The sequence below is a fragment of the Monopterus albus genome, unplaced genomic scaffold (assembly GCF_001952655.1).
Source record: "Monopterus albus unplaced genomic scaffold, M_albus_1.0 scaffold189.1, whole genome shotgun sequence".
Classification (NCBI taxonomy): domain Eukaryota; kingdom Metazoa; phylum Chordata; class Actinopteri; order Synbranchiformes; family Synbranchidae; genus Monopterus; species Monopterus albus.
In genome coordinates this window covers 411805-426770 of record NW_018128069.1, presented here as the reverse complement: position 1 = coordinate 426770, position 14966 = coordinate 411805, and the positions used below count along the sequence as shown (strand labels likewise).

The 14966-nt window shown below is 43.6% G+C and overlaps 1 protein-coding gene across 1 annotated transcript in view; it reads right to left on the bottom strand.

The window, feature by feature from the left end:
• Positions 1-12953: 12953 nt before the first annotated feature.
• Positions 12954-14966, bottom strand: part of LOC109970053 (kunitz-type serine protease inhibitor BmKTT-2-like) — a 6097-nt gene continuing 4084 nt past the window's right edge. Inside the window, exon 5 of the mRNA XM_020617359.1 lies at positions 12954-14711. Within this exon, the coding sequence (XP_020473015.1) occupies positions 14452-14711 (260 nt within the window). The 3' untranslated portion in view covers positions 12954-14451. The remainder of the gene's footprint in view (positions 14712-14966) is intronic.

Below are 14966 nucleotides of genomic sequence, written 5' to 3'. Positions count from 1 at the left end.
CTTCAGTCACAAATGAAGATCCACTGTGACATGAACGCAACAAGTTCCTGGTGACGAGTTCATCAGTCAGGGAGGTTTATGGCTGATTTCAAGAGATGGATGTGCGTGTATGAGCGTTATGAATCCGCAGAGGTGGAGAGAGAAGCCAAACAAATGTCAGACACTTACCACCACAGCGGTGGGGGCCGTTGGGCCGCACAGCTGCAACTATCAGCCTGTGTTAATGCGTTACCTGGCACAGAATCGGTGTCCGGCTCAAAGACACTTCAGGAGAAGGACAGGAGGCCGAGGATCCTGGAGCACACAATAAAATATAGACATCAAAACCACATAGATGAATACCGATGCTACTGTTATAACTACTGGACTTTAATTACTAAAATATAGATTCAACTCTGATGTATATGACACAATCACACAAAGGTAACAGAGGCAGAAGTGTGCACATCCAACTCACACTGGGTACAGGATAAAAATAAACAGTGAAGGAAAAAAAAGAGAAAACTGTGTGCACACTGAATAAGCAAGATCTCGAAGAACAGATTTATCATGGACTGACACAATGCAACATTTCAACTAGACAAGTGTCTGACGAACACCATGTTGGTCGGCACGTCGCTTTGCATCAGCTCGTAATAAACCTGTTCTTGAAGGCTTTGCTTATTCAGTGTGTGCACGGTTTCTCTTTTTACAAAACCAATGAAAGTGCATCACTGGACTTCAAAGAATTTCAAAAAAGGTAAATAAACAGAAGCATTCGTACACAGACACAGTCCCACTGCTGCTCTTCAGACTACTGCTGTTATCACTATTGTAACTCGTACTGCTACTGCACCTACCCTGTGATACTACTGTTTCTATTGCTAATACCTCCAAAGCAAATTTATCTCCATAGCAACATTCACATACTGAAGCTGTTGCAAATATATACTTTACAGTCACCTTGAAAGGAATGGAGAATAAAAACATGACAAATATACAGAAGAGATTAAAAAGACAATGTCAAACTGCACAGAGACCAAACGACTAAGCAAAGATGCAAAACTGAACCGATGATAGTTTTCTGCTTCAACTACATGTGCTGCAGTAGAGCGCCCTTCTGACGAAGAAACTAAATTCATTTTAGCAAAAATAAATACAACAAACAAATGTTGAATGAGTTTGCACTGAATTTGAGAAGCCTTCCATTACTGCCACTACTGCTTGCCTATTAATGTGCCTAGTATTACTTGTACTTGGAGTTTTTCCATTGTGAGCACTGCCACTCCAACTAACTCTCTGCAGAGTGCTGGCAGAGAGTGGTAAAGACTGTGGAGAAGATCACCAGGACTCCACTGCCCTCTCTGCAGAGCATTTACCACCGCAGGGTGCGTAGAAAAGTCGCCTCCATCCTCAAAGATCCCACCCACCCCCAGCACGGACTGTTCGTCTCCCTAACCTCTGGCCGCAAGTTCAGAAGTGTAGGACCTCCAGACTGAAAAACTCTTTCTTTCCCTCTGCAATCAGACTCCTAAACAGCTGAGGAGTTTGTTACCAGGAAATACGTGTTGTACTGTTTACATTCTCAGTTTGCACATGCATAATTGCACATTGACTGCTGCACATGCTGCTCCCATGTAGCATACATTCTCTTATTATATTCTTATATTTTTATTATATCTCTGCATTTGCTGCTTAAAGTGCCTTAGATTTAGTGTTACTTATTTATCTACTTTATATTTCATTTTTATTGTGTGGCATTCATGTGGACGGCAAAGAAGGAATTTCATTGTACAGGGAAACACGTTTCCTAACTGTGCATATGACAAATAAACACTTTGACCTAATACTGCAATTTTGGATTTTGAAAGAACTCCTTCATTTTTCCTTCACACTAAGTCCTTTCCAAAGTCCGGGTGCTGATCCATGAGTGTGAGCAGAGAGTTTATACAGAAGTGGAATGGCTACTTCCTCCCCAAAGATCCAACCTTGGACCAGATAAATAGGAACAAATACTTCAGTTATCAGCCAGATGCGAGCTGAACCAGCGACAGGCTCATCTGTCTGTGTGGGCCGATGTTTACACTAGTACACTAACAGACACTGCATGTGGTTCTCTCAGTTTACAGTCTGAATGAGACCCACTGTGGCTGCCTCTCCTTATTCCCAACATGTGGTCCATCTGCAGTCTCACGATACCAGCAGGAGCTCGTGGTGACACCAGGTCAGTCACCTAGATCTAATGTGACAGCTAATGTGTAACATCTCAGTTTGTGCAACATCATATTAACTCCATGGGAAACATGAACTGGACCAGACGAGCCACACTAGAGATGTGAAAACCAGTGCTGTTCTTTTCCTGGTGAGGACAGTTTCTAACAGACACTAAAACCTTACCGGTCCACACACAATGATTCATCGCAGTGGAGCAGCAAAGTCACGTCTGCAGCCAGAGGAGCAGGACATGGTCCAGAATGCATTGCTGCCATGATCTGATGGAATTTTAAGTCTGAGTGATCCTTAGCTATTCTTAACTCAGTCTCTTTGTGTCACAATCACACTACTACATAAAAAAAACAGCAGTACAGTCCGGCCGACTCATGTCTATATGTTCTGTCAAAGTGATAAATCAAAAAAGTTAAACACTGTTTACATGTGAGGTGCTACTTCCTAAATAAAATGTTGGCTGGACACTAGCAGACAGGACAGGGTACAAACCAGTGCCAAGTTTCATGTCTGCAGGGTGTGAAAAGGCTTCTAGGGAATACAAGAAACAAGTGCAATCAGCTGAGGGAGGTGGTGGACATCAGGCCACTAAAAAAAATAAATGACAAGACAGAGTCTCCAAAGTACGAAGAAGTATCTAAGGGGAGTGACCTGCATACCAAAACCTCAGCGATCCTTATCCTAATCTGACCATCAGACTGGTTCCTGCATCAGCTGACTCTCGCTAATAATGACTGTTCATTTAGAAACGTAAACTCTGCCCAAAAAAGGCCCCACTCAGCGCTCTCTCACTCACACACACACACATTGCAGCGGAGCAGAGATATTCACACAGGACGACAACAATGTAAACACCTCATGTAGTAGGATTTAAACCATGACAGATCTAATCACAGTTAAGCCCTGTTCACATTATCACAGAAACACATTCTGTGCACATGTGGTGCACACTGTTAACACCACAAGCAGACCTGCACTCTGACAGCAAAGTGCTCTGTAGGGACAATAAGGCTCTATGAGGTCTTTAAGATACGATGGAGCCTTGTCATTAAGGGCTTTGTATGTTAGGAGAAGGATTTTAAATTCTATTCTGAATTTTACAGGGAGCCAGTGGAGAGAAGCTAATATGGGAGACATATGATCTCTCTTGCTAGTTCCTGTCAGTACTCTGGCTGCAGCATTTTGGATTAACTGGAGGCTTTTTAGGGAATTATTGGGACATCCTGATAGTAAAGAGTTACAGTAGTCCAGCCTGGAAGTAACAAATGCATGGACCAGTTTTTCAGCATCACTTTGAGACAGGATGCTCCTGATTTTGGCAGGTGAAAAAGGCAGTTCTAGAGGCTTGGTTTATGTGTGACTTAAAAGACATAGCCTGGTCAAAAACGGCTCCAAGGTTCCTCACAGCAGTACTGGAGGCCAGAGCTATGTCATCTAGAGTAACTATATGGTTAGACAGCAGATTTCTAAGACTTTCAGGCCTAATGACTAAACCAAGATAAAAATCGCTGCAGAGAAGCACAGACATCTGTCAGATCCCTATAGGAGCAGTACATAATGAGCACTGCAGGGACTTTTGTTTAGGGAGAACTGCAAAAAGCTGAATAGGAAACAGATGAGCTGAAAATGACGGGTGGGGCGGAGGGTGTGGATGGGGGCTGTACAGCAAAGTCTGACAGCGGGTCTTTAAACTAAGCAGAGCTGCTTCAAGTATGGACGCTCATCAATGACAAAACCATGGAGTGGGTGCAAACAGTTTCCAAGGTGAGAACAAGTCAAGATACGAGGCAGAGAAAGATTTACACATTCAGAAGAAGTTCAGAGAATCAGCACTGGCTCTAACACATCAAGGCTGAATCAGGGACAGAAACCCCACCCCGTGAGATAAATACCTCCTGCTCACCACCAGTTAGGCAAAACTGATAAAGCCTCTTGGATGAGAGGTGAAATGTCTTCTACCTAAAACTACATCCAGATGCCTTCTTCTAAGTTTTTTTAGAATATGCAAACAGAGCGCTACTGAAGTCAAACCTTCTCTTTTCACCCGAATTCTTTTTCATCTTGAAGATCAGAAATCCTTAATTCTGCAAACATTACAAACACAGGCTGGTCATTTACTGTAACAACCATGTTAAAATCACATCCTAAATTTTTACTCATGGTGGGGTAAACCCAAGAAACCCTCCATCAGTAGACTGAACAACTACAGACCTGTCGCCCTGACATCTGTAGTTATGAAGTCCTTTGAAAGACTGGTGTCGGCCCACCTGAAGGACATTGTAGACCCCCTGCCGGACCCCCTGCAGTTCGCCTATCGGGCAAACAGGTCAGTGGACGGTGCAGTGAACATGACACTGCATTACATCCTGCAACGCCTCGACTCCCCAGGGACCTATGTACGGGCCCTCTTTGTGGACTTCAGCTCGCCATTCAACACCATCATCCCAGACATCCTCCACTCCAAACTGACTCAGCTCACTGTGCCTGCCCCCACCTGTCAGTGGATCACTAGCTTTCTAACAGACAGGAAGCAGCAGGTGAGGCTGGGGAAAACCACATCAAGCACCTGGACAATAAGCACAGACGCCCCTCAAGTATGTGTGCTCTCCCCTCTGCTGTTTTCACTCTACACCAACGACTGCATCTCGAAGGACCCCTCTGTCAGGCTCCTAAAGTTTGCTGATGAGACAACAGTCATTGGTCTCATCCGAGACAGTGATGAGTCAGCCTACAGACAGGAGGTTGAGCAGCTGGTCCTGTGGTGTAGCCGCAACAACCTGGAGCTGAACAAGTTCAAAACAGTGGAGATGACAGTGGACTTCAGGAAGTTTGCAAGTGCCAAGGGTTTCCTTTTTTCCCCCTTATCCAAAACATTAAAACTGGATATTTGGGGGTTTTAAACTCGTGGGCATTCATTCATGTTCCATACCGCTCAGTCCCATATGGGGTTGTGTGGGAGGGGCAAAGGGCAATCGGGCAAAGGCGAGGAACACCCTGGATAGGTCGCCAGTCCATTGCAGGGTTAACACGCAGACAAACAACCACTCACATGCACACATGCACTCCTACGGGCAATTTAGAGTCACCAATCAACCTAAGGGGGCATGTCTTTGGACTGTGGGAGGAAGCCGGAGTACCCGGAGAGAACCCACGCAAACACGGGGAGAACATGCAACAGCACAGAAAGGTCATGAACCCATAACCTTCTCGCTGTGAGGCAACAGCGCTAACCACCATGCCACCGTGCTGCCCCAACTTATGGGCAGTTAAACCAAATCAACTTGGCTTCAGAGACTTTACGAGAGGCATTTTTCATATTTTCTTCTTTAAATTTACATTTTCATTTATAAAACTATGAATCTAGAAAATAATCGACAGATTAACAGATAATGAAAACAGTTGAAAAAACAGGCTGCTGCTGGCCAGAGCTAAATGGCCCCACTGCTAAAACGTCCTGACCAGGTGTTTGTGTGGCTGCAGGTGAAGTTGCCTAAAGGAGGAACACTGGCAGAAAAACGGTGCAGAAAGGTGGAGCCGTTCATAGTGATCAGTAATAAAAGCACAGAGTGAATAAACAGCTCCAACCTGACAGACACATTTCTGTCTAAATGTTCCTTCGAGATTAAAAGAGAGGTAGCTTACAAACAACGGTAAACATGGTCAGTGTGCCAAAATGGTCAACAGCTATAGAAACATGTATGCACACCATAAAACGTCTCATCACACTGGCTTATTCAACTGTACTTAAACATATCTGAGGTACTCCTCCTTATTTCTATTTTGCTGTACTTCATTCAATTTACCATAGTACTTTTTAAACTCAGCTACTGTTGCTCTGCATATTTTACAGGCAAGGTATTTTAAAGCTCGTCAAAATGACAGAATATGTACAAGTTAACAGGCTAAGAACCAACAACACGCGACCAATCCTATTCACATGCATTCTTGTATTGAGATGAAGCTCAAATGTGCATTAATCAATTACTACACAGGTTGGAACAGCTACATTTAGTTTCTATATTAATGACCACAGAGTGAACTAAAAGAGAATTTGTATATATACTGTGCATAACACAAGAGAAATCCACTCCCCAGCAGGTCTGCATTAAAACCACCTGCAGAGCTAAAGGTGAGTCAGGTAACAATCAGTTCATATGTCTCTCTCCCTGGTAGCATTCTGTTTTTCCATTTAGTCTTAATTCATGCACAGCAGTGAGGAGAGTCACTTACAGATGTGTCGCTTTGCGTCCGCACCCTCTGCACGCAGAAGACGCAAGTCCCACTGCCATGTAGGGAGGTGCAGGCTCATCTCTGCAGGAACACCTCCCTGCTGGCCACTCCTCCCCCTGGTCTGGACACTCTGCTGCAGAGGTGGACACAAGAAACCCTTTACTCATGTGTCAGTGCCACAGCACCACAGTTCTCAGGAGCACATTACTGTTGATGATGTACCAGTGACTCTCGCTCTTTCCTTACGTCTCCACCTTTTCTCTTTTCCTTTCTCTGCTGCTTCTTTAATTTTTCTTTAATTCATGCTGTCCTCAAATGTCTTATTTCCTCCCTGTCTCATTCTCCTCTGTGTCCTTCTCTATCCACCCTTCTTTTCCTTTTCTCTTTCTATTTCCCATCCATTTCTTCTGCAGCAGTCTTCATCTCTCCATCATACACACTCTTCTGCACCCTTATCAAACGCACAGCATTGTTTTTCAAACAATAACTAACTCTCACACTGTCTGAGGCTGAAACCTAGTGGAATTAGTTGCAAAGGGATTAGCAGTGTCACTTTGCACTCAACTCAAAACATGAAGAAATTTGCTACTATAACAGTCACTAAGTCTCTGAGAAACAGATTTCTGTGTAAAGTCCTGGGCAAAGACCAAAGAGCTCCCATCAACCCTGCAGCTCCTCAGACTCTGTCAAAAATAATGGTCGACAGATAGAGACAGGACAAAAGGAGACTTGTATTTTGAGATTTGCAGTAACTCACTGTTTGTCCTTTCCAGACGGCTTTTATCCACACCACTGTTTAAATGGCAACGGTTAGACCAGTGCAAATGAACCAAACCAAACAGGTTGCCTGTTCAAGTTTTAAAGCTCTTCATCTCATGTTATCAGCTGACTCTGTGTTTCCACTGGAAAGCCTCTCTTCCACAGCTGGGCCCCTCATATACTTCAGGTATCCAACCTTGGACCCTGCGCTTCGATGGAGGAAACGGTGGCGTCCATGAGGCTCAGACATTGTTCCTGCTGCAGATGACAGCTCAGTGTGTCTCACACAAACTGTTACAGCGAGCTCTGAGGTGCTTGTGCTGCCTCTCCCTCAGGTCTCGGGCTCTTTACCTGTGACTGCGCACCACACTAGGAACTATTACAAGAGTTGGTGCTTTTTTCTTAGCAGAGACTACTGTAAACATTTGTAAAAACGTTTTAACAAGGTACTGAATAGTTAGTGTTGGCCTGAAATTCTGTCTGGAAATTAACTTTGAAAACATCGGGGTTGTTTTATATTCAACAATGAGACAACTACACATTCACCACATACTGTATATATACACACTGTATTACCAAAAGTATTCACTCACCCACCCAAATCATTGAATTCAGGTGTTCCAACCACTTCCATGGTTCCAGGTGTATATAATCAAGCACCTAGGCATGCAGACCACTTCTACAAACATTTGTGAAAGAATGGGTCGTTCTCAGGAGCTCAGTGATATGTCTTAGAGGGGTCATGATGGTGGAGCTCAGTGGTACGCGTGGTACCGTAATAGGATGCCACCTGTGCAATAAGTCCAGTCGTGAAATTTCCTCGCTACAAAATATTCCACAGTCAAATGTTAGTGGTATTATAACAAAGTGGAAGCGACTGTGAACGACAACAACTCAGAGCGAGCACGTAGCATGTGGCGTACCTGACTGTTTATCCAGGGCTTCTGGTTGGGAAACCTCATGACTTGGTAGGCACAATGTTGTTGATACAGGTACTAATGTATCCGGTCACATACTCAGCATAATCCTGTACGTTGACAGAAAAGTCCTCTGAGGTGGCTGCAGCTTTAAACACATCCCAGTCTGTCGTGCTTCTCTGTCTGGCAATCCGATGGACAATTCTGAGTTTGGCAGTTGCCAGGAGAGCAGTACTTTTCTGACTGCATTGTGCCAAGTGTAAAGTTTGGTGGAGGGGGGATTATGATGTGGGGTTGTTTTTCAGGAGTTGGGCTTGCCCCCTCAGTTCCAATGAAAGGAACTCTTAATGCCTCAGCATACCAAGACATTTTGGACAATCTCAGGCTCCCAACTTTGTGGGAACAGTTTGAGGATGGCCTGTTCCTGTTCCAACATGACTGCGCACCAGTGCACAAAGCAAGGTCCATAAAGACATGGATGAGTGACTTTGGTGTGAAAGAGCGTGACTGGCCTGCACAGAGTCCTGACCACAACCCGATAGAACATCTTTGGGATGAATCAGAGCGGAGACTGCGATCCAGGCCTTCTTATCCAACATCAGTGTCTGACCTCACAAATGCGCGTCTGAAAGAATGTTCAAAAATTCCCATTAACATACTCCTAAACCTTGTGCACAGCCTTCCCAGAAGAGTTGAAGCTGTTATAGCTGCAACGGGTGGGGCAACATCATATTAAACCCTATGGATTAAGAATTGGTTGTTACTCAAGTTCATTTGCATGTGAAGGCAGGCGAGCGAATACTTTTGGCAATATAGTGTATCTGCTACAGCGAGGGCTGCTATTTGCAGCCCGAGTGTTGCTAGGCTTGTCTCGTCTGTCCACAGTGAACCTTTCTGATTCTCTCAGCACTAAAACTGTCTGGCTGGCCCAGTTTAACCTGCAGGAGGGTCTGAATTTCTGATTACTGAAAACTCTCTTTACTGTTTGAACCAGAGAAAAACCATCCAACACCCAAGAATCACAGCTGTTACATGTACATATATGAAGCATGAATGTGATTTACTAGGTGGGTTTAGCCACTGTATTTCATGTTTGACTTGAGAGAGAAAAGACTCTTCTTCTTAGATTAATGGGAGCTTAGAATCAGATGTTGGGAAAGGTGGTGGGGGGGGGTCACCTTATATTTGGGCCAGTTATTTACTATTGCAAGTTTGTGGTTAATTAACAAAAATATGACAATTTTCCTTTCATGTCATGCATCCTCCCATGAGTTCAACAGGATTTAAAGGCTCAGGATCTGGTGTGGTCTGGCATTTGACAAAAACCTGCACACAGACAGAGACAGAGAGGGACCCCGGGTGTCGAACATCATCAGTGGACGTGTACATTTTGGTCATAAGAGCATTTCCTGTACAACTTGCAGAGCTTACAGATTCAAGGTGTGATGCAAAAGTTCACTTTCTTTCACAGTTTTCACACTGTAACTTTTGTAAATGTAATAGATTTGTCCTTGTTTCATCGTTAGCAGCTCTTCAGTGTTTTGTCATCACGTGGGTATTTTGGCTACCTGATATTACTTGATGAGACACTGGGATTCAGGAGTGTGAATCTTTCCATATTGCTTACTAAGATTTAAACTGTCCCAGAGCTCTGCAGTGTAAGAAAATACACCAACACAATGCATCGGACACATGTAGGTGTCTGTGGACTCACACAAACAGACCTACATCATGATAACGCTAAGTGGCCATTCTGGAGCATAAACTAGCAATATGTGTGAAAAAAGTATTCATTTAGAGGATAATTTCTCCAACAGCCCCTGACTGCTGCTGCTTTTGGCTGCTTCAGCTCTGAATCACTTCAGTTACAGCCATAAAAATCCAAATGTTCTTCCTGTAACTTCATTCCAGTGAAACTGGAGGAGTAATGTGCCTTCTGATAAAAGTGCAGTGAACTGGAATCATTTGAAGGGAATGAACAGCAGCCCACTCTGTGAAATATTCTTTCACCATCATGACCCCTCTGAGGCAACAACCGTTTCTAGAAGCCCACACATACCCTCTCTGTATATCCACCGACTTTCAGGCCAAGAACTACAATAGGTCAAGCTGGAAAAGTTAATTTAAAGCAACAGTTTGGGCTGCAACAAGCAATTATCCTCAGTCTTCATTATTCTGCCGACCGCTGTGTCCATGTGTCATCTATAAAAAACTGAAACATACTGCTCATTTTAGGCAGCCAACAGTGCACACACTAAAGGTTTAAATATGTCCCAAAGAAACATGAATGAGTAAAATGACTAGAAATGTTCATTTTAAACTTTGATTCAAGATTGGTCTGTGTGGACTGTCTGAGACTTTTCCCCATACGAGTTCCTCTCCACCATCTCTTAACGTCACCTCTCTGGGCCTGTCAGACCTTTGTTAATAAGGATTTGTATGAATATCACTGACATGCACTGCACTGCACTGACTATACACATCAGTGTGATAAGATGCCTTGATTTCTGTCCTAGTTGGCTGTTGTGTCCGTTTGTACTTTATCTTCATTTTCAATATTACACTGTGAAGAGATTTTGTGATATAAAAGAGGATTTTAAACCCTGCTTCCTACTCATGCTGGTTTTACTACTTCCTGGACACTGCCCTCGCAAGAAAAACATTACTTACAGTGAATAATGTGCAGGAAAAAAATGACAGTTCACCAGAAACAGTACTGATGCTCTGTGACACTGAATGTTCACACCCTCAGACAACTTCAATTGAATCCAGGCGATAAGCTGCAGATTTCATGGGGTTGGGGTTTGTTAAAGCAGTTTATTTCATCTTGGAGGTTTTAACTGATCACTAAGACTGTGGGGGTGTTACCACTGTTCAGTCTGCTTGATCACAGCTGGGGTCACTGTCTCCTCACCACATCTCCACCTCCACTGGTCAGACTGTCATCAAACTCACCATGGAATCCTAACAGCATCTGGCACTGTTTGTGAGGCTGTGCATCTCCATGCAAAGTCAGTGAGGCAAAGATGAAACCATTTCAGCTTTAGGAGGAAGTCTGTGTTTATCCTGTGGCTTTATAAATCTGTTTCACAATCGAGGACAGAGGGGAGACGCTGAGAGATAACAGAAAGAAGTGAACTTTCTGCTGATTTCAGAGATTAGTCAGAGACAGAACACAAACAGTCGGAGCTGATATGTTTGGGCTGAACAGACACAAACACTCTGCCAACACTCTGGTCCAGTTATATTTTTGGGATCTCACACATGTCTACAGTCTTTATCATTGTCAGAACGGTGGATTGCTTGAACAGGGTGAAACATATGAATCCAAGATTTCCACCGTCTGTGCCTCTCCACTCTGCTCATCATCTGCTTTGGATGTACATCAAGTGGGCTCCCTAATGCTCCGTAGCTTCTGTGGCCAATGACTTCTGACCTACAGTATTTACCCCATGATGCCTGTGATGTTGCTGATTTACTAACTGAAGCGTCTGCTGCTGGTAGTCTCAACAATAGCTGAATTACTTTAGTGTTATATAACCGTCTTTTAAGTGCCAACCCCTGAGCTATGTTGGCACCATCAGCTCCACTCTGATTTCCTGTTCTCAATAAAACCAAAACAAAGTTCAGGATTCCCCAAAAGGATGAAGAGGATTTGGAGCTCTAACAGGGCCAGCTATGTCAAATAGATTAAGTAGTGTGTCTGTCACCAGTCTCTGAATCCTGTCCTCCACATCCAGCAGAGTAAAGATGACTAACCAAAGTGACCTACCTCTGTCCAGGGAGACGTATGGGTCCTCAGGTGAGCAGGTGGCTGTGCTGGAGCAGCAGAGTTGATATTGCAGGTCATGTGACACGTGTGAGCCCCCAGAAGACTCTTCAGCATATACATCCATTACAGAAACACAGCTGTAGCACAACAAAACAAAATTTGTCTCACACAAATTTGCAATATAATTTGATCCATTAAGATCAAAAAGTCACATACAGTTGTGTCAGTACATTACTTTTGTTGTGTCCACAGCTCTGCCAGGAAAAAACTTTAAATCCTTGTGAACTCAAAACTGTAGAACACTGTGGAGCTGTTGTGGTTCCAGCACGTGGTTCCAGCATGTGCAGCCAGTTCTCACTGGAATGAAGGAAGCGCCACTGAGAAAAACTGTCCATGGAGTTCAGGAGCTGGAGAATGCAGCTATGCCAGGTTATATAACCTGGCACTTCAGCCACACCAGAGATTATAAGACAAACTTCAGAACAAAATTAATTTAAAGGAATTTCTTTTGTGCCACAGCCAGGACTTTGGAAAGACAGAGGTAGCATTAAGGAAGTTAAGAGAAAATCACAGCCCTGAGCCGCCGCACTTATTGTTGAGCTATTTAAATATTATACAGCGAGTTTTGATCTGGACCCAGACCGACTGGTAAAAAGCTGTGGAGTTGACCTTTATTCTGTTTGTCAGAATCCATAAAGGTCTGACTAATCGGGAAGTGGGTGTTACTGTAAATGACTTTCTGGGTTAATGTGGTCCAGATTTGACAAGTCTAGATGTACAAAAGTGGTTTTTGATTTACACCTGGTCTGGTGTGGTCTTGACAGGTGGGTGGGGGGTGAAATCAAGGTTTCACTAATCTGAATGTGGGTTTGAAACAAGTTCAGGCTTTAACAGGAAGGAGTCTAACACGATAAACAATAATCGAAGAAAAAACAATTAATACTGTCATTTACTGAACAGATTATTAATTTCCTTCTATTGACCTAAAGATAATTTAATGTCTCAAAAACAGGCAAGTGCCAGTTACTAGGAGGAGAATAGAAAGCTGTTTAATTCTGACTTGCAAAGGTTTTATCATACAACAGGGCCAAGTTTGACTCCTCAGTGATATACAAACATTTATAGTTGCATGGGAGATTGGTGACAGGCCGTCTGCAGAGATCTTAGTTTGGTGGTCAGAACAGCATCCAGCTGTGTCAGGAAAGACAGGTGATGAAAAAGAAAGAGAAAACCTGCAAACTAAAGTTACACTTTGAGGTTTTACACAAGTGAGCCAGTAAATTGCAAATATTACTACACACATATACTGTACCTAATACCAGCCCACTGTGCTACCAAAGGATTTGTAGCAGCTCTCCACTGTGCGGACACTTGCACTAGCACTCGGTTTGCTCAGTGATAAGTCAGTGGTGCCACCTCGTGGCAGATGAAAATGCCTGGATCTGCTATAAACTACAGATTATTTTGGTTAGATATTATAAATCTGCTCTATACTCTCCATTGGCAGTTTTATAGGTCCACCTAGCTAAAACTAAGTCAGTCTAATCCAACAGTCCTGCATAGCCACTTTGGGATAAATGCAGTGGACAAAACAACAGAAACACCTGTCAGTATAACACAGTCCAGCTAGACAGCAGCACAACCTGCAGCCTCCACAGTGATCACACAGGTGAACCAGCACTTCTGTGGAACAGTCTGAATGTCATCCCCTTCATGGAGGAGGACTTACTGGAGGACTATTGGGTTGGACTGACTCAGTGGTTCCTAATAAAATGACTGTGTGTCATGTTTTAGCCTGATGCTGTGTAACCAACAAAGCATTATATATCAAGATATTTGTTTCCTCCCGTCTTATTTGATTAATAACCTGCACAATCCTCAAACAGAAGCAAAACATGTCAGTTACTGTATGTAACCAGAACACCACAGGGGTTTCTGATGCTCCACGCAGGTTCATAGAGACATTATCAGCTCAGGGGAGAAGGAAAGAAACCCTGACAGGCTAGTGCAGTGATTCAGGACCACTGAGGGATTATTAAAATGTTTGGCCTGGAGGGAATACCATGCCTTTATTTTAATCACGTTAACTGCTTCTCAAGGCTGCGTCAGTTCCTTTGTGGGATATCCATATGGACAAACACTGTATGATACTGACAGACTGAGTTGTGTAGTATTTTCAGTAATAAACATTTTAATAAAAATGTGTACAAAATCTGTTAGTGCAGAAATCTTACTTCAGATGAACCACATGTTCACCTGCTCAAAAAGAAAGCTGACCAGTGGCGAAAATAGCACCTGAAAGAAGGTTCACAGTGAAGTCCCTGTAGGTCATTGGTTAGATACATTAAAGGTGGAATCAATGACAAACAAAACTCCTGACTGGTAAAACACCAGTAAAACAAAGCTCCAACAGGAATTCACAAAATAAGGTCGTCTTTTCAGAAAAAAACAACATGCATATTCAGGACAGAAAGCCAAGTAACTACTGGAACAGTTGGTAGTTTAACAGTACCAGAACAGACTCAGCTGTGGGTAATGCCACCTGGTGGTTTCCTCAAACATGTGTTTTTAAGGTTTTTGTGATTCCTGTTTGGTGCCAGCTGACAGTTTTCTCAAGCCCATCCGGCGCCGTCTCGTTAGATATCTTCTTGGTCCTGGCCTCTTCAGCTGACAAAGGTTCTCACACTCCCTCCGTGTCTCAAAGCGGTTTTCGTTGCCGCCGCACCCGCCGTACCAGAAGCGAGAACACTTACTCTCCTTCTTGTCGAAGAACCACATCAAGGCGTAGTTCTGGCAGCTGCCAATGTCCTGTGGGAGGGTACAGGGATCTGCATCAAGAAAGGAGAGAGATGGTTGTTACACTAGACATGTCGCTCATGTCGTCGGTGTAGCACTTCATTCACTCGCAGGCTCTGATGATCAAGTCCTCTCAGTTTAAGGGACCACCTTGGGTGTTACTGCAACAAGTGGTAAATCATTCATTTTCTTTTTCTTTCCATGAGACGTGGAACTTGCTGCAGACAGATAATCCACTGCAGTCAAAGTGATGTCTGATCCCATCCAGCCAACAACTTGTTTACACC